General features: G+C 41.4%; 1 protein-coding gene across 5 annotated transcripts; it reads left to right on the plus strand.

Annotated features, from left to right (window-relative positions):
- Positions 1 to 818: 818 nt before the first annotated feature.
- On the plus strand, positions 819 to 22,454 carry MX1 (MX dynamin like GTPase 1). 5 transcript variants are annotated; one of them, XM_037377050.1, is made up of 15 exons: positions 819 to 921; positions 1,927 to 1,996; positions 3,878 to 4,194; positions 5,697 to 5,892; positions 6,824 to 6,961; positions 8,220 to 8,374; positions 10,281 to 10,419; positions 10,937 to 11,135; positions 11,929 to 12,007; positions 12,977 to 13,099; positions 13,925 to 14,066; positions 16,278 to 16,436; positions 17,368 to 17,444; positions 18,946 to 19,188; positions 21,842 to 22,454. In XM_037377050.1, exons 3-15 carry the CDS (start codon positions 3,934 to 3,936, stop codon positions 22,070 to 22,072), a joined length of 2,142 nt encoding a protein of 713 aa, XP_037232947.1. In that variant the 5' UTR covers positions 819 to 921; positions 1,927 to 1,996; positions 3,878 to 3,933; the 3' UTR covers positions 22,073 to 22,454. The 5 variants fall into 5 exon arrangements, with proteins under 5 accessions (XP_037232947.1, XP_037232949.1, XP_037232948.1 ...); XM_037377052.1 differs by having other exon boundaries at positions 5,700 to 5,892; XM_037377051.1 differs by lacking the exon at positions 1,927 to 1,996 and having other exon boundaries at positions 834 to 921.
- The last annotated feature ends 822 nt before the right edge of the window (positions 22,455 to 23,276 follow it).

Raw genomic sequence — 23,276 nt, forward strand, 5'->3', positions numbered from 1 at the left:
ACAGAGAGTGAGAAATTAAGGGTGATCCTGCACCAGACTTGCAAAGCCTCTGACTGGACAAAGCAAGCTGGTTTTACCTAACAGCTTTAGAGCCTTATAAAAACGTCAAAAAAATGAGGGCAGGAGAGGGACCATCCAGACTCAGTAATGTTGAGGAAAACAGCACAAGGACCTGAGAAACAGCTCTAGGCTTCGACTGCCCTAAAAGCAGTGCATAACACTGATAAATCGCACTGTGTGTCACTCTGTTTTCTTGTTGCCCGTGTTCAGCAACCTCAATCACACCCTGCAGCCTCTGACGGCGAAGGCACAGCCTGGGTGAGCAGTGGCACAGCTTGCCACCATGGCTGGACTGGGAAGCCTCACTGTGAGGTGGAGGGGACCCTCACCCGCTTGCCTTATGCATGAAGGGCTGAGGAGGCTGAAAGGGTCCCTTGGATAGCATGGGGCCAGCATCCCCAGCGGGCAGCTCTGGTGGGAGCAGGGCACAGCAGCTTGCCCGGTTTCCACTTCACCCAGCTGGTTTTGCCCCATGTACAAGCGAGCTGACTTTTGTGGGGGGAGGAAAGAGGGGTTGGTGCTCATGAGCAATATCTCCAGGCACCTCTGCCATTTGCCCCTGTCACCCTGCTGCACAGCACAGCCAAGTGAGGAGGCACCTAGCTGTGCTCGTAAGGAGATTCATTTCTGCCATCCACTAGACAATAGGACAGTTGGCTGTGTGTAAGGAAATGAAAGTAAAACCACCAACGCATTGCATTATTATTTCCAGAGCCATCATGAAGCAATACTCTTTTCATGTTGAGATTGGTTTCATTTCTCCTGAATCTTGTCAGAGTGTGTAGGTGGAGCCTGTGAATAAAAAGGAACCAGAAGTTGAAAAGAAGTTCCTGCTTCTCCTTGCTACAGGACACTACACAGGTAGGAGTTTCTCTTTTCCTTCGTATAAACATAATCACTCATTTTTTGACTGTTATCTTCATTCCTTTTAATAGCTGCATGTGAGAAAGCTGCATAGGAGTCTAAAGAAACTGCAGTTAAACAAGGTTGCCAGGAGTAGAATTTTTTGTTTTCTAGGGTGGGGGAAAAGAAAAGATACTACTGTTGTTTCCACTTTAAAGGGAAATGGCTGGGAGATGGTATTTAAATTGGAATACATTCTTTGAAGGGCAGTGGGGGGTGTGGGTGTGTGTGGGAGGGGCAGTGTTCAGCAACATAGTCTAGCTGGCAATATTAATATCTTGCATCATAAACTTTGCATTGCTTCATTTTTTTTTTTTCTGGGAAGACAGCTAGAATTAATAAACATACAGCCCAGAGACTGTGTAGTTTACCCAAATATCCTGAATTCACAAGATGCATCAGGCAGAAGTCTGTGGGCTCCTCTGGCTGGACAAGGAGTGAATAAATGCAAGAACTGTGTGGGTTCAGCACCGCAGCTTTGCACTTTGGGTTTGATAGCAGATTTTGTTATTACCCCTGGGGATGCAAAGCCAGGATTGCTAGAGAAAAGCAAGGCAACTCCTCTTCGGGACAGTCAGCAGGTCAGTGCTTCATGCAGATGTGGCTGTGTGTCACAGCGCTTTGTGTTGTGCCGGGGGAGGTTTCCAGCATGCAGGCAGGCAAACCTCAAAAGGTAAAGTTCAAGGAACCCAATATTGTCCTGATGACGATGACAGAGGCAGGGGCAGGTCTGGTGAGAGGGTGTGTTACCAGATTCCAGTATCAGCATGCCATCCAGGTGTCACGTCTCACATGTGGATTCTGGCCAGTTTCAGAAAGGCACTTAAAAATTGCAGCTCTTTTTTTTTCTTTCCCCTCTCCTTTCTTTCTTGCATCTGATGTTGTCAAGGCTCGGAACACAAAGAAATCATTATGCCTGCATGGCACAGTGGAGGGTTGCACTGACCTATCTAACTTTTTCAGGTCTAGGTGGAGAGCAGCAGGGTAGCCCTAGACATCCACGTGTGCCGATTTACTCCACTGCTTACTGCAGGTATATTTGTTAGCCTGTGTATCTGTGTGTGCATGCTGCAGTTTACACTCTGGACCTAGCTAAAAAATGCTTCTGTGTATTTGGTGAGATATAGCCCTTGCACTAAAATATTTCTAAGTTGTCACTTTTTTGTCAGACTCCGCAAGTCTCTGCAAGATCCTTCTTTTTCTTTTTCTTGTTCCTGGTGGCCCTACTACACTATTTTTGCATTTCATCCTATTCATTATAAGGGTGGCTAAAGCTTGGTGTATAACCTCTTTCTGAAGGAAACACATCCATGTTTAGGAGGCCATATGCTAAAACCAGTACATTAATAATCTGAACGTAGCCCAATTAATATAAATAATAATGTAAAAGGGACAAAATTGTTCCTGTGTAATATTCACATCAAATTAAAAATTTATAGGAAGTGTTTGTTCCACTAAACGAAAGGCAGGTAGAGAATGGGAGAAGCAATGAAAGGAATTCATGTTTAGAAACATTATTATCAGAACATTGTTTTTTTGTAGCAATAGAAAATCACAAAAGAACCTGGTGGCCAGTGAATGGGGAATGTATGTTTGTTGCAGACAAAGCACTGAGCCCTCATTCAAGGAAGTGAAATCTTATAATTCATTAACAGCAAGAGAAAAAAGTTCATACTGAAATATTGAAGAAAGAAGACATGGGAAAAGATGAGGGAACTGAAAAATGAATACTTATAAAGAAGTTAAAGTAGTTCAGTCATCTTTTATTGCTGGTCAAAACTGAGGAATTTCCCCAGAGTAATTTATTCTTTATTTTGATAAAAGGAGATAGGAATATCTGTTATAAAAAATTGTATTGCTTTATTAAAAAGAAAGAATGAATACTAATGTGGAAATAATCTGGTTTTTTCTAAACTTGTTTTACACATTGAAAATACAACTTGTTGTGTCTGATCATCCTATTTTGACATCTGCTCAAATTAGAAGACCTGTAAACTTAATTCAACCAGAAAATTAAAATAACAGGAAGTTATTTCAAGCAAAAATGTGTTTCTCCCAGTTCATTTACCCAAGTGTTTGGTTAAATATATCTTGGTTTTGGCAGGGGGAGGTTAAAAAATATCTAGCTTTGAAAAAATACTGTTGGGTTTAGTTTCTTTAAATCATTCTCTCTGTTAATCACCTGCCCTGGAAAACGTCACATCAAACACCTCCAGTTTTTTCAGTCACCCATAGAAAATATCTTAATAAAACTTTTACATAAAGAAAACCTGAACAAGAAAATAAAATGTCTCCTTGTTCTCCCTTCTCTAAAATCATGACAAGGAAAATTTGCTTTTGGGGGAGAGTTTTAAGCTATAGAGGCAGGGACTGAGATGCTGAGCTACTAAAATAGGTGTAAGACTTGACTCTGACAAGAATTTCCACCACAAAAGAGGTGAGCCGGTTGCACAGCAGACTGGCTTGGTTTGCCTTATTCTGATGCCAGTGGCATTGCACAGCCATGCGGCCCTATACTCCTGACCCCAGGTGACTCCGGTTAAGCATTTGCACACTCTCTCCAACCGTGCCCAGACCTGCCATACTGACTGAGCTTCTTGAAACACCTTTCAGCAAAACATTTCATTGAGGAAAACTGTCTTTTTGCAAAAATTGGTGTAACTTTTTTCCTCCAAAAAAATATTATTCTTTACTCTGTGACAACAACTGTTTTCTGAAAACAAAGAAAATGTAAGAGGTAGGAAGAACTGTTTCAAGTTTATCCTCTGGAGAGCAATTTTAGTGATCTGAAAAAAGCAGTGGCATTTGATGTCTATGGAGGGTTTGAATCAGCAAATAAAAGTGGTGTTTAGTTTTCTCTGCTATGATCACTGTTGCAAGCTGGCATCACTCAGTGCCCCATGTTTGATTTCAGAAGCTGTACAGAAGAGTGGTGAGGCCAGACAGTAATCACTACTTAGTGAAGCAATTATGGACAACCTACACAGTAGCCCAAAAAATCAGAAGGCCATGGGTAATAAGGGTGTAGCAGTCAAACAACCTTCTCAAAAAAACAAATCCATCCTGAAGAAAGATCATGCATCACCTTTCTCACAACCATCTTCAGAAGCTTTTGCAGTACCTCTCCCACCAGACTTTGAAGATGAAGATCTTTCGGAGAACACGATTGAGAGAAAGCCTAACTATGAGGAGGAGGAGTGGAAGGAACAGGATTATGGAGAACAGGACAAGGTAAGGCAGATACCAGAAAAGGGCATAGATCCACCCCACTCTTACTCCTGTGCTTCACTTTGTGCCCCAAAACAAATTCCCCTGTCTCTTTGGGCAGTCTGTACTTAGTAGGTCTAAGCAGAGGAGTACTGGGATCAGGGCCAAGCAGTCATTTGTGTTACTAGGAAGATAGATAGATACCTGCAATTAATCTGCAGGCATAAAAAATGTAGGTATAAAAAATAGGATGGCAGCAGTCTAGCAGCCAATTTAAGGTGCAACGTGTATCTGTTTCATTGGTAACAACTAGCAAATGCTGAACAGAAATCCTAAAATCTGAGTTATTTTTCACTTGAGGCTGTGCTACCTTCAACAGAAATTCAAAGAAAGTTTAATAATAACCTGTGTTGGATATTTGACACTGAAAACAGATTGTTTTGAAGTCTGTGTCATAGCTAATAAAGTTCCTTGAGAATGGTTAGGATTTACTAGCTAGTAAACAATGTAATGAAGATCGTGGGGAGGGGTTACCAATAAAGTTTTAAATACCTGCCTCCAGTAATCTGTATTGTCTTTTTCATCTTGAAAGAAGTATCTGCTCTGTTTGACTGTATCTGATTGATAGATGTATTTTCAGAGGTGGCTTTCTTAGACAAAGGTGATGTGGGAAACTTCAATTTTTTCTTTTCAAAAAATCAGGTATGAATGTCCCTGGCCCGTTAGTGTCTGCAAAATATTCATGTTTTCAAAATAAATTTCTAAATGTAGCAGTCAGACTGGAACGTGGAGAGAGGAACAGGTTGAAGAGAACAAGCTGATCTTTATAGACTTTAGCTGAGCATATTTAACAGCAGGTGGCCCAGTTTTGTAAAGGGCTGGAAATCACTCAGTTTCTTTTCATGAAAATGTATCGAAAACCATAAAATAATAATAATCCATCATTTAAAACAAATTGCTCGTATTCATCCCTTACCCTAGCCTAAAATGAGGGAAAGAAAGAAGAGCCATGACAATCTAAAAGATCTTAGCCACCTAAGGATGCTACAGCAGAACACTTTTGGTGTCTACACAGACTAAATGTTCAAACTTCAAAGCAAATATTTAATAAGGTATTCTGTAATAAATTCTCTTATTACTGGGACTAGTGTTCATATGCATACACATAATTCAGTACATCTGTAGATGACTGGAAGAAAATGGCAGTTATTATAAAAAAAATTAACAAAGCACACTTAGTAATGAGGTCTCCTTTTGCTCTTTACCTTCTCAGGAGAGCTTACAAAGTTTAGTATTTTTACTAAGGATGATCACTGAGCCAGCCTCAACTGATTTTGTCATTTTTACAGGCACCTGTTCATAACGTGGAAGTGCAAGAAGGCGCAGTGATATGAAGTACAGCTTGGTGCCAGTACATAAGGTTTATTAGAAAATGATGAGCTGGAAAAGATGCCTAAAAGGGGTGTTTTTTTGTGAAAATAGCTTATTTTGAAATTATGGGAAATTCATTATATGTTTAACTCCAGCAGGCAACGGAACATACCTTGCACAACCAATATGAGAAAAGGATCCGACCCTGCATTGATCTCATTGACAGCCTAAGAGCTCTCGGAGTAGAAAAAGAGCTGGCTTTGCCCGCGATCGCAGTGATCGGAGACCAGAGCTCTGGGAAAAGCTCTGTCCTAGAAGCCCTGTCTGGTATTGCTCTTCCTAGGGGCAATGGTAAGAATTCACCTTCTCAGGTTTTCACTTGAACTTCACTTCGATGAGGTGGAAGGAATTATTTTATTTATTTATTTATTTGGTCTTGAATAGGATAACTGCATGACTAAGACTATATCCAAATAGACTCCAGAGGGCTGCTTAGCTCTGGTTTCCAGTAGAAAAAAATGGATGTGCAGGTGGGGCACTCCAAAAAGGCACATTCTGGGTGGTCAAGAGACCGGGAGTAAGAAGAGTGCAGTGAAGCGTACTTGCCCCAAACCGTGGGCAGAATGAAAGGTAGCATCAGCTGACTCTGTGCGTTTCCCAGCAAAGAGTAGGGCAGTAAAGTATCAGTTTCACATGGAAGACTAGATTTGAAATTTGCTGTTGAGGTTGGTTTGAGGGTTTTTTTAACAAGATTTTCTTATAGATACCATTTTTTGGCAAAAAAAAAAAAAAAAAAAGGACAAAGATTTTTACTTATAAATGTTTGCCTTGGATATTATGTAAGTCATAGAAGATGGTTGAGAGACTTAGCAGCTCAAGAAGATTCACCTTCCAGCTCTGTGTATCTGTGTATATACACACATAAGTTCTACAAGTTCTGTATGAGTTGACAATACCATCTAGTCTGTCAGGCTGGACTTGAGGAAGAGGTTTCCTTAGGATGTAAGTGCAGCACTGAAACATGTTATCCAAAGAGTGTAAATCTGCTTCCTTGGAAGTTTGCAAAGACAAGACTTGGCTGGGCAGAACCATATATAGTGCTGATTAATAGTCCTACTCTGAGTAGGATGTCAGGCAAGAGCCCTTTGGCAATGTCTCTGGGAACACTTCTGTATCTCTGTGTGAAGTACCAGGCAACCCTGTGTTCGCCACGCAGTCTGTGGCTGTGCATCATGCATAACAACTGCTGAGAGAGTTACCTCTGTCTTCGGAACTGCTGCAGGTATTGTTACTCGATGTCCTCTGGAACTTAAACTGAAAAGAATACCTGCCACCCAGGCGTGGAAAGGGAAAATTTGTTATCGCAACATCATCAGCGAGCTCCAGAATGCCTCTGAGGTGGAGAAAGCAATAAGAGAAGGTGAGTTGTAACATATTCCCATCTGATTTGACTTGCTTAGTCTCCTCTGAATCCTTTCTCCCCTGAGAAGAATCTGAGCAGAAGTCCCCAGACTAACAGAATGATTGTAGCCATGAGTAACACAAGAGCTGAATTCAGAGCAGAAGAAAGTGGGGCAGCATAATGCAACTCTTTCAAGAGAGTTGTACTACTTGCTACTTCAGTAGTGAAGATGATCCCCGATGTCCGATAAAGGCTCAGACTGCATCCTCAGCTGGATGCTGCCTGCCTGGTTTGGGGAGGTTGTCTGTCAAACTGTAAACATGCAAAGCCCTAAATGGTTCCTGTCATCAGTTCAAAAACTCAGAGAATGCTTGAGGTGTTGTGGCTGGAAGTCTTATGATTTTGGAGACAATTGCAAGGCAGAGTGGAGGGCATATAGAGCTTCTGCCAGCTAGTGGGACCACAGCCTCAGTCATTGCCTTTCCCATGTCACAGTTTCACTTTTATGGTATTTCGTGCTGTGTCAGGAAACACTTTCCTTACCCAAGGGGCAGCAAGCACTTGCCCTAAATGTGAAGGCTGGATTATCCTTCTTTCCTCAACTAGGACCATTCTGCAACATTGTTACCTGTCCTAACAATTTTTCTTTAGCTTTTCAGTATATTATTTGGATATATTTAATACATCCTTCCAAAACTGGCAACACAAGTGGTATGAATTGATTAAGCTAATTACAGAGCTGAAAATCTCTCATGAGACGACAGGGTTTCCTTGCTTCTCTGTGCTGCTCGCAGTTCAAATATTATTGCCTTATAAGATCTGGGACAAATTACTTGATCTATCAACCTCCCTATCAAAATGTGAAGAATATAGAATAACACCTATTTATCTTTCAAGGCAGCTAAGGATTAATTAATGCCTACAAAGTGTCTTGATGTTGAGGAAGATTTTCTACAACTGACAAGTATTTTATCCAATCACTTTAATTGTGGTTTATTTGCATGTATTTTGTCTGCATATGTGAAAGTTCATAAGTATATGCTCTGTAAAATATTACAGTTCACATTCCAAAAGGACTCCATGTATCCTTGTATTGCATAGTAATTTCCTTAGATTTTTGCATAAATGGATTTACACACATGACTGGATCTGAAAAAAGCCAAGCCCAAAAGAACCTGCAGTGGTAGTAGGTACTTTCGAAGTCATTGCGTTCAGCTTCACTTAGATGCATTTTTTTAAAGCTTGTATTCATTGCCTTGCTGTTTTCTTCTTGCAGCCCAGGATGTTGTGGCGGGTACTAGAGGTGCCATCAGTGGAGAATTAATTTCCCTAGAAATTCAGTCTCCGGGTGTTCCAGATCTGACGCTAATTGATCTTCCTGGAATTGCCAGAGTGGCTGTGGGGGATCAGCCAAAAGATATTGGGGAACAGGTAAAACTCAGCCTCATGCCAGACTGTGCACAGGGTCACGGCTGTAACCTACCCCATATGCGAGCCTTTGCTGTAGGATGCTGGAGTTATTATGTTGGGCTTCTGAGCCTGCAATAGAGCTGCTGCAACAAACAGGCCTATTTTTCAGGCAAGGAATTGCCAATAGGAACAGTGAAGTCCAGGATCTCCTGCCTGCACGCCTCCAGTGCCGCGACACAGCCTACCCGCGGCAGCACGGAATAACCCAGCCGTGTGGACCCTGAATACAGGGCTTCCCCCATGCCCCTTGGCTAGACTGCGGTCTGGAAGATAAGACACATTCCAAAATGAGTTGTCTCTTACCGCTCTGTGTATGTATTTGGCAAAGATAAATAGGTCTGAGTTCTTGTAAGCTCTTCTGGAGCAAGGTGGCAAACTGGCCCTCTTACAGGTTCATTGCCCTGTCATCCCTTACTTACAGAGTGCGTCAGAATCAAACCCATCCTGTTATTTTTTCATCCCTTAAGGGATCCCAGCAGACCCTTTTTGAAGTAAACAGAATAAGCATTAAAGTAGAGGGGATCTCTACTCTTCCTTTGGCTGTTTTTAGAAGAAATGCTGGGGAATGCAAATAAAACTCTTGGACAAGGCCAGCTGTGAGGGTGATGTGCAGGATCTGGGTGTATTGTTTCTCCTAAAATACCTTTAAATAGGAACTTGGAATCAGGAGTAGCCCAAACTAAACCAGACATTTCAGCAAAAATGAGACAAGATTGAGTTGTCCGGGCTTTACACTCTGGGAGAAAACCAATTTCATTCCACAGTTAGATAGTAATCTTTCTATTGTATTCAAAAGAAAGCAGTAGGTGTGACATGATCCACACATTTCCATTGTCCCCAACTGTAGAGGAATGAAGGCAGTGGGTTGATGAACATTGATAATATGCAGCTGTGGCCTTGCCTCGAAGGCAGTGGGTTGATTGACATGGATGATGTGCAGCTGTAGCTCGTTCCCTCTAAGTGGTTAAATATCTCTGAGGAGTGTGGGAGAGGAGGTTGGATGGAGAAGCAGGAGCAGTGTGGTCTGGCCTCTGGAGGAAGAAGAAACAGCACAGACAGTAGAACCTGACTGAAGGTAAAAGCCTTGTTGTTGCAGCTTGCTTGTGCTGTGACACCCAGCCATCTGCATGCTTCAGAGATGGTGGCTATAGTATTGTAGCACATCAGAAATTGGGATGGATGGGAAGTAGAAAAGAGAGGCACCTTTACCAAAACTCAGGGGAAAAAAGTTATCTTCAGTATAAGCACAATAAAGCTCTGTAAAAATAGAGCTTTTTGCAATACAACACAAACTATGAGAAACCTTTTTATTTGGTGCTGAAACATAGAAACAATGCCAGCTAGATGTCACGTACAACTTAGGTTTTGTTAGTTGTTTTTTATTTGGTTTGGGGCTTTTCTTCCCTACAAACGCTTCGCTGAAATATAAGCCAAAAACATCTGCTCTCCTTTCAGAGATGCAAATTTGAGATTTATCAGCCTAACCTAGCTTGCTTGCTTTCTAGAAGTGTGTACCTAGATAACAGAACTTGTTTTTCTTACGTGTGATTATTTATGAAGTATCTTTAATATTTCCATAATGAAAGCTTATACAAATGAGAGGTTAAATTTTACATAGCTTTCAGGACAGGTGTAACAACAAACTGGTCTCATCCATGCTAGATGTTTGGATTAATCTTGACATAAGAAAAGAGGCTTCATTCTTCTGCTGACTCATTTCTATGCCGTCCTTTAGCATGTAATACTATCCTGGGTACATGTGACATTTAATGTTATCAGAAAGTGGCTCATATTGCTATAAATGGTCACATCCTACATGCAAGCATCTGATTTCACTGAACTACGTTACTGCTCTATTGCATTGCAGATCAAAATGCTACTGAAAAGAATTATTGGCTGCAAAGAGACACTCAATTTGGTAGTGGTGCCATGTAATGTGGATATCGCAACAACAGAAGCACTGAAAATGGCCCAAGAGGTGGACCCCAGTGGAGAAAGGACACTAGGTGAGGCAATTTTTCAGCTACAAGTTGAGAAGTGCAAATCTTTTTTTCCACGAAGGTCTGATATTCTGTACTCCATGCCAGATCTGTGAAATTAGCTACTAGAAGAAGGGGGAAGGGGAAGAAATTAGCCTAAATAAACCATTTACAAAGCGTGAGATGATCCATCAGCTCTAAGAATCCCTCAATTTTGAGTCTTGCTTGCATTCATGCTATGAATAACTGGAAATTGAAAATCTCAGTTAATGGCAGGAAAGCTTTGCTGCTGCCTGTCAAAAAAGGTTTGCAAGGCAAAAAGCGTGGTGGGAGGCCAACTCTAGGGCAAGATTTACAGTGCAAAGCCCAGGAGCTGAGAGCTTCCTAGGAGAGAAGACAAAAAAAAAAAAAATAAATCCAGAGAGAAGTTGCTTTATAAAACATGATACAGAGTGTTCCCGCTCTGGTGGTGGGGTGTCCCACTGCTCCTCTCCCACCATTAACTTCTGTGCTCAACTAAGTTTCTCTTTGGGTAACTTCACAGGCATCCTTACAAAACCGGACCTGGTTGACAAAGGGACTGAAGAGTCTATCATCAACATAATACAAAACAAGGTCATCCCCCTCAAAAAAGGTTACATGATTGTGAAGTGTCGTGGGCAGCAGGATATCCATAACAAACTGGCCTTGGCCACTGCAATCCAGCAGGAGAGAATATTCTTCAAGACTCACAAATATTTCAGGTATTTCTCACAGAAAGGACCTAATCAAAAACATATTAAAATAACTTGAAAGCTTCCTGTTGACCTGCTGAGATTTTAAATTAGGGTTACAAACAGGTATTAATTATACTCACTATTTCTCATTGCCCATACAGTGTTGCATTCCAGTAAGCCAGAAGAATTTTACCTGCCAAATTAACTTCTAAAATGTATTTTGGATGTTCAATACATATCTCTCCCTAATCTTGGGAGAAGTGCAGTGAACTTCAGAAGTTCAGAATAGTCCCAAAGAATTCAAGTGAAGCATCTGAGAACTTCAAGACAAGCATTGAAGTATTTCTATTTGCTGGAAAACTCAGCATGATAAAGGATACTGCCTGTGCTGAGGGCACAGATTTCCCCAGAAAATGACTCGGCAGCAAATAAATCATAACACAGAGAATGGCAGGTGAAAAGGGTTTTAAATCGGTATACTTCACACATGCTGAAATAATACAGTAGCACATTAATTTGCTGTTAGAATTTGCTATTTTCCAATACTTCTCTGTTTCCCTTAGCTTAGCCAGTAGCAGCAGCTGTCAAACAACTCTTGCACAAAAGCCATGGTGCCCAAAGTGCTGGGCTGCTGCCACATCTGTACTAGCGCTCCCAGGAGGCCCCTTTCTTTACTCAATTTGTGCAGTAGAAGTAGTAAAAACAGAGCAGAGCATCAGTGCTGCCTCCTTGCCCTGCACATGCAGTCTATCCAAAACCACCTTTTCCTCTTTCTTTTTTTCTTTTTTTTTTTTTTTTTTTGGTTTGTTTTTTTTTTCAGCATCCTTTTGGATGAAGGAAGGGCTACTATCCCTCATCTGGCAGAGAAGCTCACAAATGAACTTGTGCGACATATTATTGTAAGTAACAAAGGTGCCATACTGAGCTGTTTGTATCAGTTACTATGTAAAACTAAGTTCAGCCCTTCAAGCTTGGATTGCAATTGATGGCACTTAATTATCCCTCAGTCTGGCAATCTGAGAACAAATTGGCCTGAGAGTTAGAGGTAAAGGCACCCATGCTCTGTCCTCAGATTTGTCTTTAAGATAAAGATTGACAACAGGAAAACCATTTCATCTACTTGTGACTCATAACTCCTGCCTTTTCAATGGCAGCCATGATACTTCTTTTTGTTTGTGGAGAGTGTTGATCAGCTGGGTGACAAGTTACTGCTATGAGCTTGCTAAAACACAGTAATTTCTATTCAATGAAAATGTCTTAAAAATACCAAGTAAGATTTTTTTATATTACTATGCTAATGTAAATAGCATAGTAAATAGTAAATATTGGGGTTTTAATTTTATGTACGTATACTTGTAAGTAATATATCTTATTCCATTAAGGGAAAATTCTAAAATACAAGGAACCTCTAAATTCAGTCCTGAAGAAAAAAAATACATATTTATGTAACATTACATAAAATAAGCAACTAAGCAGCCGTGTTCAATCAGGTATTTATTGGGAATGGAGAGGTCAGTACATCCCTGCATCACCACCTCCCTGGAATGGCCTGTGAAGACGCAGGTTTTGGATCACTGTAGGTGAAATGTTGCCCCAAACTTCAGCTACTCTGCCCACCTTGCAGAGAGGTCCAGACTGATTTCTCAGGGAGATCCTACCCCCCTGCCTTCTCTCAATGAGGGCCACATTTGCACTTCCATGCTATCCCACTGTCACACGTGGGATGCACAAGCAGCAAGCTCTTGGACTCCTAAAAGCAGCAAAGATCATATGCAGGTGTGGGTCACTCTTAGAGGGACTTTGTTTTCCTTCCAAAACCAAAGATGTTCAACCCACCTAAACGTCCTCCTTTACTGTCTGCCCCCCAGAAAACTTTGCCAACACTAGAGAACCAAATACGTGAGGTGCTCCAAAAGACGCTGCAGGATCTACAAAAGTACAGAAGAGGCACACCAAAAACAGAGTCTGAGAAGCTGATTTTCCTTACAGATGTAAGTATCCATTTTGGTTTGGTCAAGAAGTAGAGTGAGGTGGTAAGCATGGAAGAAAAAACCTACCAAAAGTTAGAAAACCATCAGCATGGACCACCAGGAAGCTTGTGGTATCTGTCACTGAAGTGTTTTGAGAATAATATAGACAAACCTCTGGCAGGAATACATCATACAACAGTTCACAAGAGCTCATGGCCACTTCCAGCAATTTTTTTCTTGTGATTATGTGACAAGAGAACTGAACAACAACTCAGTTGATTGGTTAAGAACAAGCATCTCAGAGAGGGAAAACTTAGACTCCTGCCTACCCAAAATTTTGAAGGGTTTCCATTGTTTACAGCGTAAGATCATAAGATCAAATGTATTCCTGATACTAAAAATATGTTTTGCAAGTCCATCTAAATGTCTCATCTTGGGGAGCTAATCCCTCCAAGTAAGCTTTTGGCAGGCCAGCAGAGGTGCTTATGAAGATTCATCAGCCTTCAAAGTCTTCATACAAATCTGGTCAATTAGAATTTAGTAAATGGTTCTAAGAGTCCACAGGAAAACAAACAAAAAAAACCAACCCCCCCACACACACACCCCAAAAAAAAAAAAAAAAAAAAAAGAGTATCGCAGTTGTTCTCCTCTAGCTATGCTGGTTTTGAAAAAAAAAAACACTAAAACTAGGAGCTAAGAGCATAAAAGATGTAAGAAAGGGGTGTTTTCAACGAACCATGTCTCTGCTTTAATATCAAATTACTGCAAATTTACTTAACATATGCAAGTTAGTCTGAAGAAATGAAACTTTACTACATTGCTTGATTGTTCTTTGATTCATTACAGTTGATCAAACTCTTTAATCAAGACATCTCTCAGACAATGCGTGGAGAGGAACAGTTGTTTGGAAATGAAATCAGACTGTTTACAAAAATCCGCAAAGAGTTTCGAACATGGGAAATTATTCTCCTAGAGCATGCTGCAAAGGGTAAGCATAGAAAACCATCACTTTCAGCTGACCTGAGATTCCATTCCCTCACTTTTAGATCAAGACACAGCATCACCAACAGGTTGTTTTCAAGAAAATGAAAAATAAGAAGCTAGGAGCATTCATCTGCTGTAGATATTAGGCAAGTGATGCTTTGGTCCTTGGGGACAAAGACCCAGCTTGTGTTAAATGCTGTCATAACAGAGAGATCAGTGAATGTCTCTGTTCTCCCAGCAAAGCAATAAAATCTGCACCCTGGCACAGAATTAGTTGGTGATTCTTTGAACCATTCTTCTAAATAACAGCAACAAAACCAACTCATCATCATCACAACAACAACAATAATGATAATAACATAATAATAGTAGTAGTAGTTATAATTCTGTTACTATTATTATTATTAGGAATGCTTTGGGATTTTGGCCTTCTCTGTTCTACTTCAGCTCTGCTTTAATGTGTGGAGAAAGCAATTCTGAGTCTGAAATAACCACAGCCTTGTAAAGGCTGCCCCTTTCTGTGCATCACCCACCTGGCTAATTGCTTAACTGAACTCACTTCTAAACTGCAGCATAGGGTGATACACGCAGACTGAACTCGCTGTACACTCCACGTCTCTTGCAGCATCTTTTTTCACATCTTTCAGAGACCCCACTGTTAGAGATGAAATAGTATCAACTGCCAGTCGAGCAGTAGTGCTTGAAAGAAGTTCTTTTAGTCTTTGATGTACATCTATGTCAACATCACTAGTGACTCTAAAGTGATAGGTACAAATAGGCTGCAAAGGTACAGTCAGTCAGAGACAAATATACGTGCATGCACGTGAAGAGACAGACATCGGTGTATGTCAATGTCTCCTGTCCCATCCATGAAGTACCAAGCCAATCAACATGATTTTATGGAAAGGAATAGAAGGATAAGACAATGAAGGCATGAAGAAATAGATGTAAAAATGGCAGAAAGCACTAGCAGAAGGATGCAGCTTCTTCAGAGGACAAAGCGCAATGGAGTTGCAGAAGATACACAAGGCATCACATGGCAGCTGAATCACAGTGGGGAATCCTCTGGGCACTTTCAGGTTATCACCATTGATTTAAACTAATACATCCAGCTTCACAATAGGATCATGGTAGCAGCGCACAGCAGCTCTTACAGCACAGCTCTTGCTGACAACATGCTACCCCAAAATCATGTGTACATATGCTCAGGTGAAGTGTTTACATGTGTAGAGAGCAAGTTCACTTATATAGATTGAAAGCCAGAGGTGGCTTTAGCCACCTTTACCTAGTTTCCTCAACAAAAAGTGTTGTTATCAGCCACCACTAGGTACATCATTGCATATCAGATGACTCTGTTTAACCTCAGCTTTCTTATGATGAATGAAAGTATTAAAAAAACAGATATTTTGGATACGTGAAGCCTTGAATTTTCTGTTACAAAGCCAATAGATATTCTTGCAGCCATTTTACAGCTTTGTACTACCTTAACTGTATAGATGTGTTTTTAGACTCTGAACCAGATACTCCAACTCTACTTTGGTCTTCTTTTTTTTAGTCTTTTTACTGTTTTTGTTACTATCCAACCATGGACTCACATACCTGAATGATAGAATTGAATGCATTTGTAGCCTTCTACTTCCACACATGTATTTGATCCATGATTCACAAATTTGACCACAAAACAGGGCACTATCAAAACCTTTCAAAACACTTATATAGACATCTTTGCCTGAATATGTAAACCAATTCAAAGGAATATATCTCATTTAAGATGGCAAATTTGTGTAATGTCAACAAAGAAATATTGACTGTGGTAACTTAAATAAAAATAGCTAGTTAACAGCAGACTCCCCGGAATAAGACCGTTTAATGACTTTGGGGTTTTGTTTTATTCTGGGTTTTTTTAAAACTCGGAAGTGACTGCTAATGGCTACTTCTGTGAGCAAAGCAATCCAAGCAGAACCAGTATTTTTGAGCTCCATCATAGTTTCTGGATTGCTTTCTGCCAGTTAGATGCTTGATCTAGTATGTAAGATGAGCAATAAATGATGTGTGTTAGCTCAGTTCTGTAGTAACTGTATTGCTTGAAACATCATCTCAGTAGTTTTCTCAGGAGTTCTCCTATTTCAAAAAGGAGAAATAGATTTCCTTCTTAAACCTTAAATTTATAAATTGAGTGATTTGGTAGTAAACCAATGTTACTTTAATATTACAGTTAAAGAAAGTGTACCCATGAAAGTGTGGAAATATGAAGACCAGTATCGTGGACGCGAGTTCCCAGGCTTTACCAATTATGGGACGTTTGAGGATATTATAAAAGAGCAAATCACAGGCCTGGAGGAGCTGGCTGTTGGGATACTGAACAGCGTGATCGGTACGTCCTGCAGGCCACATGAGGCTGTTGCATGGGAGACACTGGTGTGCCTCATAACTTTTTTTCCAGGATAGGCCAACATTCTCACTGCTGAAGGAAGAGCTCTAGCCAGGGTACCTCAGTGTGGGGAAGTTAATCTGATTCAGCCTAGGGGCTTGCTTCTTCTGTAGAGCCTCCAGTTTCTGCATGTGGTCTCCAGTATTTGTTAATACTTTTCCCAGTGGCTGGTGGAAGGTAGGTGGTGGTAGAAAGTAGCTATAAAAAATAACACCGTAAAGAAAGCATAGTAGAAGTACCTGGTGCCAGCCAAGCAGCTTGGTATTCCCAACCCTGGGAGAGTGGCATTCACAAATCTGAACTGGGAACCCAGCTTCTTTGCCAATTCTTTGCATGAGGTTGTATGTATTATACAGTGACTTCTGGGGCTAGGGAAAAGGGTACACAGTTCACCCAGGAAAAATCACCCAAGGAAAAAGTATGCTGTGATCCTATCCCTCCTATTTTTGCCTTACAAGGCAGCTATGGCATCTGTGCCAGACTCGGTACTCTCTACTATATACACAAGCCCCTCCACCTGGAAAGGGTGCTCCAGGTGAGATGCAGATGTACTTACATGGCTGAGTGATGACACATGTGGTCAGACACAACTGTAAGCACAGAAATTGCTTTATCGAAGAAATCTCAGCGATATTCAGTCTCTCTGGTGTTAAGTGGTTACAGGAGGTCTTTGATGGCTCACACTCTCGGACCTAGAAATCTCAACTTTTATTTGTTTGTATTGGTCATAATAGCATAGCGCATCACTACAGCTGCCTAGCTACTTTTGAATGAATACAGAAAATGAGTACTTTTCCCAAGTCCCACATTGAAAATAGCTTTAAAAAGTCACTGGTTTACCTGACTCTATTTTGTCTGTCTGTTCTTCCCTTAGGACTGGTTGAAGAGAAATTTATGGAACTCACTAAAAGGCATTTTGAAAATTTTCAAAACCTAAACAGAGCTATTAAGGTAAGACACTATATATAACCTGAGATAAGACAAGAGCAAGACAGAATGACATTTGTAAATACTGTCATGCTTATAGTATCTATCCTGTTGCATTACCCTTATGCAAGCACGAAATTACCTGCAGGCCTATGTTTTTCGTAAAATAAACAAGAGTATGAAAATAATAGTATGTTTATAAAGGCACTAATGAAAGTGCATTTTTCCTTTTGGTACAACTTTGGTAAGATCTAAAACATAACGTTCCTCATTCATTCTGGTCACATTCTTGATGTATGCACAACTCAATGCAAAGAAAATCTGGTATGGCTACCTTGAGGAGTTTATAATTAATTTTAAATTTAAGTTCTGCAATGATTTGCAAGTGTGTGGGTAGCCTCAGAATGCTAAACAGTGTTTTTCCTTCTCTGAAAGGCGAGCCAGGGTGTTAGCCAGTGCAGGAATCTCATCTTTGATAAAAAGGAGCAGCAGCAGACAAGCCAAAAATAATAGAACTATGAGAGAGTTAGAAGACGATTGTTCACAGTTTGGGGGATAGCGTGTTTTGGGGTGGAGTTAAATTATACGGATGTCACTGAAGGCTTTTTCTCAGAAAGAGCTTTGAAGAAGAGATGAGAAGCAATGCTGGACAGCCAGGAAGCAGAGCCTACTCACAGGGTACTGCTTATCAAGGGAACTCAAAGGCAAATGTGAGTGAATAGATGGTTTCCTATTTGACTTGCATGGCCAAACCCTACTGAGCTCCCAGGCCAACCAGGCAACAAGCAACTAAGCTATTTCAGCCAAACGCAGAGGTGTTTATGGAGGGTCTTCAGGTATAACACAACGAAAGGGAGGAAGTTCTGGTAGACCCTGAAGATGAGAAACAAGATGGGACGCTTTCTTAGGGATGCTAGGAAAGCATTTTTAGGGTATTTGAGGATGATTGAAAGAACTTTGCTGCCCCCGCAGACTTTTAGGTGGAAGTATCAAAAAGGCCAGAAAGCATCACAGTACTCCAATAAAAGCAAAAAGCACCAGACAGAGGGGGTTAGATGGGGTTGGTTTGCTGACAACAGATAGGAGACTGCAGTTTTTGAGAAGGGCACAGGGGCAACAGAGTTCACATCAGTGCCTGCCGTCACTGCCCGCTGCAAGAGGGAGACACAAACAAAATGCATGCAAAAACCAACGACAGGCCGCAGGCTGAACTCATGGCTGGCCATTGCTGCTTGTTCACATTGACCTTGTATTTTCTTTTGGGGTCCAAGCACCAGGTTTTGACTGACTTCACTCATATTTAAGGAGGGGACAAAACTGCCACATTTTCCTGCCCTTTCACAACAGCAGAACCAGAATCTAAAGCATTATGCCATGTTCCCAAGAGCCAGTCTGGGATTAGACAGTGCTGCAGCAAGGACTGTTGGACACTGTGCCCACTTTGCCATTCCCTGGGGAAACTGCTAGGCACCGGCACCTTTGCAAAAGAAGCAAATGTCTGAGAACTTGTTCTTTTCTTTCCTAGACCAGAATTGAAGACATTAGAGAGAAACAAGCAGCGGAGGCTGAAAGATATATCTGCACCCAGTTTAAAATGGAGAGAATTGTATACAGCCAGGATGACCTTTACATTAGTGATTTAAAATCTGTTGAGGCAGAAGACACTCCCAAAGCTGGCAACAGGAAAGAGCTGCAGGTTGGATCTGTTCTGAATCAACAGCCCTCCTTGGTGCAGGAAATGGTTTCTCGCACGAAGGCCTATTTCAGTGTGAGTTTACAGACTATGAATACAGCAGTTCTTCTGCACCCTGAATGCTACAGCACACCCCTCACCCAGATCTTGCTGTAGTCAGTACGAGTCTTTCACACAATACTACTACTATGCAGGGAACAGTACCCAGAGGGTATAAGCATCTCATCCAGGTACATGCACAGCTTCTGCAGGAATTAATCGGAGCTTCCAACCAGTGATGAAAATGCCAGGGCAAAGCTGGTCTGACGGGCAGTGTCAGCACAGTTGCTGGGGAGAAGTAGTTAGACACTGTGGGATATGGTGATTAGAGAAGCCTGCAGGTTGTTGAAATGACAGCTGGCTCCTAAACCACTTATTAGCTACCCCCCAGCCTGGCATGGCTCCCTGCCATGGCTGCCCCTCGCTCGGGGAATACGCCATCAGAGGGTCCTCGTCTCACCCCCCTCCAGCCTTTCATGGAGGAGAGGATGACTCCCTGCCACCTGTACAGCCCCATGCCAGTACAGTGCTCTCTTGCTGGCTTTCCTATGGGACAGGTGTCAGAGGGAAGAAAGGACAGTCACTTCCCAGCATGGAAGAGCGGGCAGGATGGGGAGGAGCCCTTTGCCCTGTAATTAGAAATTATTCATATTCAGTTGATGGCAAGCCCCCCTCTCCACCAAAGGAAGCAACAGTCCTCAGATTGCTTTCCCCACTGCAAGTTTTGTCGTATGGTTTTCAAATAACACTAATTTCCAGAAGCTTAACAACATTATGTACAGCACTTTGGTATCTCGCACAGCACCTGAGAGCTCAGGTCAGCCTCAAGCCTCCCTGCATGTTCCTGCTGCCAGCAGAAAGTGGTGTCAGTGGCTTGCAGTCAGACCTCAAACTAATGCAGCAGGAGGAGTGATAATAAAATGCTACATTAAAATAGATTCAGCTACCTGTAGAGATCAGAGCGTGTGTGCTGTATTGCAGACAGCTCCATAGAAGTTAAGTCTCTGAAGACAAACGGGATGTTTTAACAAAGGATCACATTAAAGACAGACAGAAAAGAGAACACACAGTATCAGGATTTGCTTTTGATCTTTGTTTCGTAAAACCTCCTCAGAAAGCAACAAGTTCAATATTAATAATGCAGTAAGGTAAGTAGCAGCTCACCTTGAATTTCAATAGCAAGGTTTTGACAAATTCCTGCAATTAAATGTTCGGGCTGCTCAGGCTGATTGAGAGAAAAACACAGGCTTTCAGAGAACAAAAGACAAAGGCAGAATTGTGTAACCTCTTCCTTCCTACTTCACTATACTCTGCTATAACACAAATGTCTTTGATACTAGTTATAAATTTTTGTAAATGCCCTAAGCACCACTGTCAACAAAAGCAAATGCCAGGGCATCATATCTCCACATAACTTATGCGAGGCCAAATACACTTTGACTGAGATGGAAGACCTTAGGTGTACATGGCCTTTGAAAATGGCATGCATGAATCTGTGTCACCTATGGCAAGACTGTCAAGATTCTGGGTAGAGTTTGTTTGGCTCTAGAAAAACACCTGCGTTTAAAGCACCTAGGCTCCCTCCCACCACAGTCAGTAGTGCCTAGAGAATACATAAGCTCAGTAAGTGCATTAGCTGACTCAGCCATATTGCTTGCTATTGACTAGATCTCTGCAAGCTAGAAAGCAAAACTAAACACCTAGTCTCAGGTGTTTTTCAGCTCGAGTTCAACCCCATCCTTGTACACAACAGATTTGCAGCCACTGAGCTCCAAAGGTATCTAAAGCCAGAAACACCTTAGACTTCTCTGGAAACTGGCTGCCTACAAATTGGATGTACTTTACCTGATTTTCCCATTTTCAAGCCAGGTGCCACAAGAAGAAAAGAAGATAGCACCACTCAGTTGCAGCCAGCCACTGAAATTAAGTGCTTACCTGGCACCAAGAGGGCTGGAGGCAGCTCCCCTCTGGCACTGGAGAAGTTTTGAACCTCCCATCACCAAAAGCACCAGCTAAGCCCCCAAGCCCTGTGGATGTCTCTGGGGAAAGGGGCCCAAAAGGTCTTCTAGGTCAATGTTTAGATTTGCATAAATAACTAGACCAGACAGTCTGTCAGGTTAAACAGAAAATTATCTCATTGAGCTATCAATAGATGTAAAGTAGACACAGTCTAGCCTCACTATTGCTGAAGAGAATTTTCCCTTAAGGCTAAAGCTTACTTCAAAGCTGTCTTACTTAAAAGGACAACCATGTCAGAAACACTACCTGAATACAGGATTTTACCACCTTTGGGAAAAATCACTGTTTCATTGCCTCTACCAGAACGGATTGGTAGTGTTCAGAGAAGACAGGTTTGACATCAGAAATGGTTCGCAAATACTATTCATCAGTTATGTCCTTACGTAACTCTTGCCAATGACAGCTGGCACAGCTAAGCAGGGAACAGCCTGCCTTGGGTTTAGTTTGCTGGGGGAAAAAAGCAACAGCTGACTCTCCTGTAACTCTTAATTTTTAGATCTTTAGACACAAGAGATGAATGGTAAACATTTTTTTGGTTCATAGGAGCACTCACTTCTTGAACAGTAACTCAATACATTTTAAAGTCTTACCAGATTACCTAGAGCCTCTTCCTTTTTTAGTTCTTTTTGGGAAGTAAGTCTTCTGCCTTTTTTTTCCCCCATTCTTGCAGGGAGCAAGTAAACGCCTCTCCAATCAGATACCTCTGATCATACTGTCTTTTGCCCTTCACGACTTTGGGGAAAACTTACAGACCACAATGTTGCATCTTTTGCAAGAAAAAGACAAGTTAAGCCATCTCCTTCAGGAGGACAGTGAAGCTGCTAAACATAGGAGCTACCTCAGTGAACGAGTTAATCGTCTCACCAAAGCCTGCCAGTACCTGAGAGACTTCTCATTGTAGGTTTCATTTTTCACAAGTATTTTCCTACTCTTGTTCTCCAGCATTATTGAAAAACTTTGTAAAATTCCCTAAAAATTTAATGTCAGGACAGATGTTTAACACTGATTTCGAGAGTTCAGTTCTGCTTTATTTTCCATAATCAGTCATATGCAAATGCCTACCCCTATGTAAAATGCTCCATTGAGGGAGTTGTGATTAAAAAAAGTTATCTCATTTTTAAAAATATGCATTATGAACTCTGCACAATCATTGAAATTATTAAAAAGCTAGAGCTCTGAAGGTTGCATTTTGTTGTGGGGTTTTTTAATGAGAATGAGAGCTTTCAGGTGTAGCAAACATTGTTTGACTAATTTTCCTAAATAAAGCTTACTGCACAACCCTAGAGAGCCCCCACTTAATTTTGTGTTTTTGCCTCACTGTGGTCGTTGTCTTTCCTGCCATCACCTGAAAGATGACTCTGCAAGGTGTCACCACTGTTAAGTCCCAGCCCAGTAGGCAGAGAAGGTGCAGAGTGGGTATGAAACAGTTTCAGTTTAGAAGAGAAAGAAAGTTAACTTCATCTGATCAGTACATCCATAGGATGCCATTGGTTCTGTTTCTTCTTTTTCAGTTCTCTGATTTGCAGAGAAAAGCCAAGAGGCTCTTTCTTTTGGATGCCTGGAGCATCCAAATTTGGTGACGGATGGGCAATTCAATAGATGGCAAGATCTGGATGTCCATAAGAGATTAATCCACTCAGGATGTTAAACATCAGAAGGGTGTCTCAGCATGTGGCTTGCTGCCTGTCTCCTTCCCCTCCCCAGGGCAAGCAGAACCTTTCCAAAAGCTCTTTGATTTCATGAAAACCAGTGCAAAATATAATACAGCACGCTGTATTCATGACTTCTCTCACATAGAGGATTTATTTTAATGGGCAAAGCTGTGCTTTGTGTAGCAAGAGTAATGTCTGCATTCAACTAAAAAAAGGAAAAAAACCCAAAAAAACCCACGTACCTGTACCAGTGTGCCATGCAGTAATTTCCAAGATGCTTAAAAGAGAAGGGTTCTCTTCAGACTAGAAATGATAGGGTTTGACCCTCTCACGTGAAACTGCAGCAGCAGATGGCTGACTTCTGTGGCACAGCATTCACCTCAGTACAACATACAGCTTTATTAACCCTATTTAGCACTACAGCCAGTTTTCCACGTCAGTATTCTGTTTTGC

The sequence above is a fragment of the Falco rusticolus genome, chromosome 2 (assembly GCF_015220075.1).
Source record: "Falco rusticolus isolate bFalRus1 chromosome 2, bFalRus1.pri, whole genome shotgun sequence".
NCBI lineage: Eukaryota > Metazoa > Chordata > Aves > Falconiformes > Falconidae > Falco > Falco rusticolus.

Coding starts and splice junctions, on each gene's coding strand:
- MX1 (XM_037377050.1), top strand. CDS start 3,934: ATGGACAACCTACACAGTAGCCCAAAAAATCAGAAGGCCATGGGTAAT. Junction 10,420..10,936: donor CAGTGGAGAAAGGACACTAG/GTGAGGCAATTT, acceptor GTAACTTCACAG/GCATCCTTACAAAACCGGAC. Junction 11,136..11,928: donor AAGACTCACAAATATTTCAG/GTATTTCTCACA, acceptor TTTTTTTTTCAG/CATCCTTTTGGATGAAGGAA.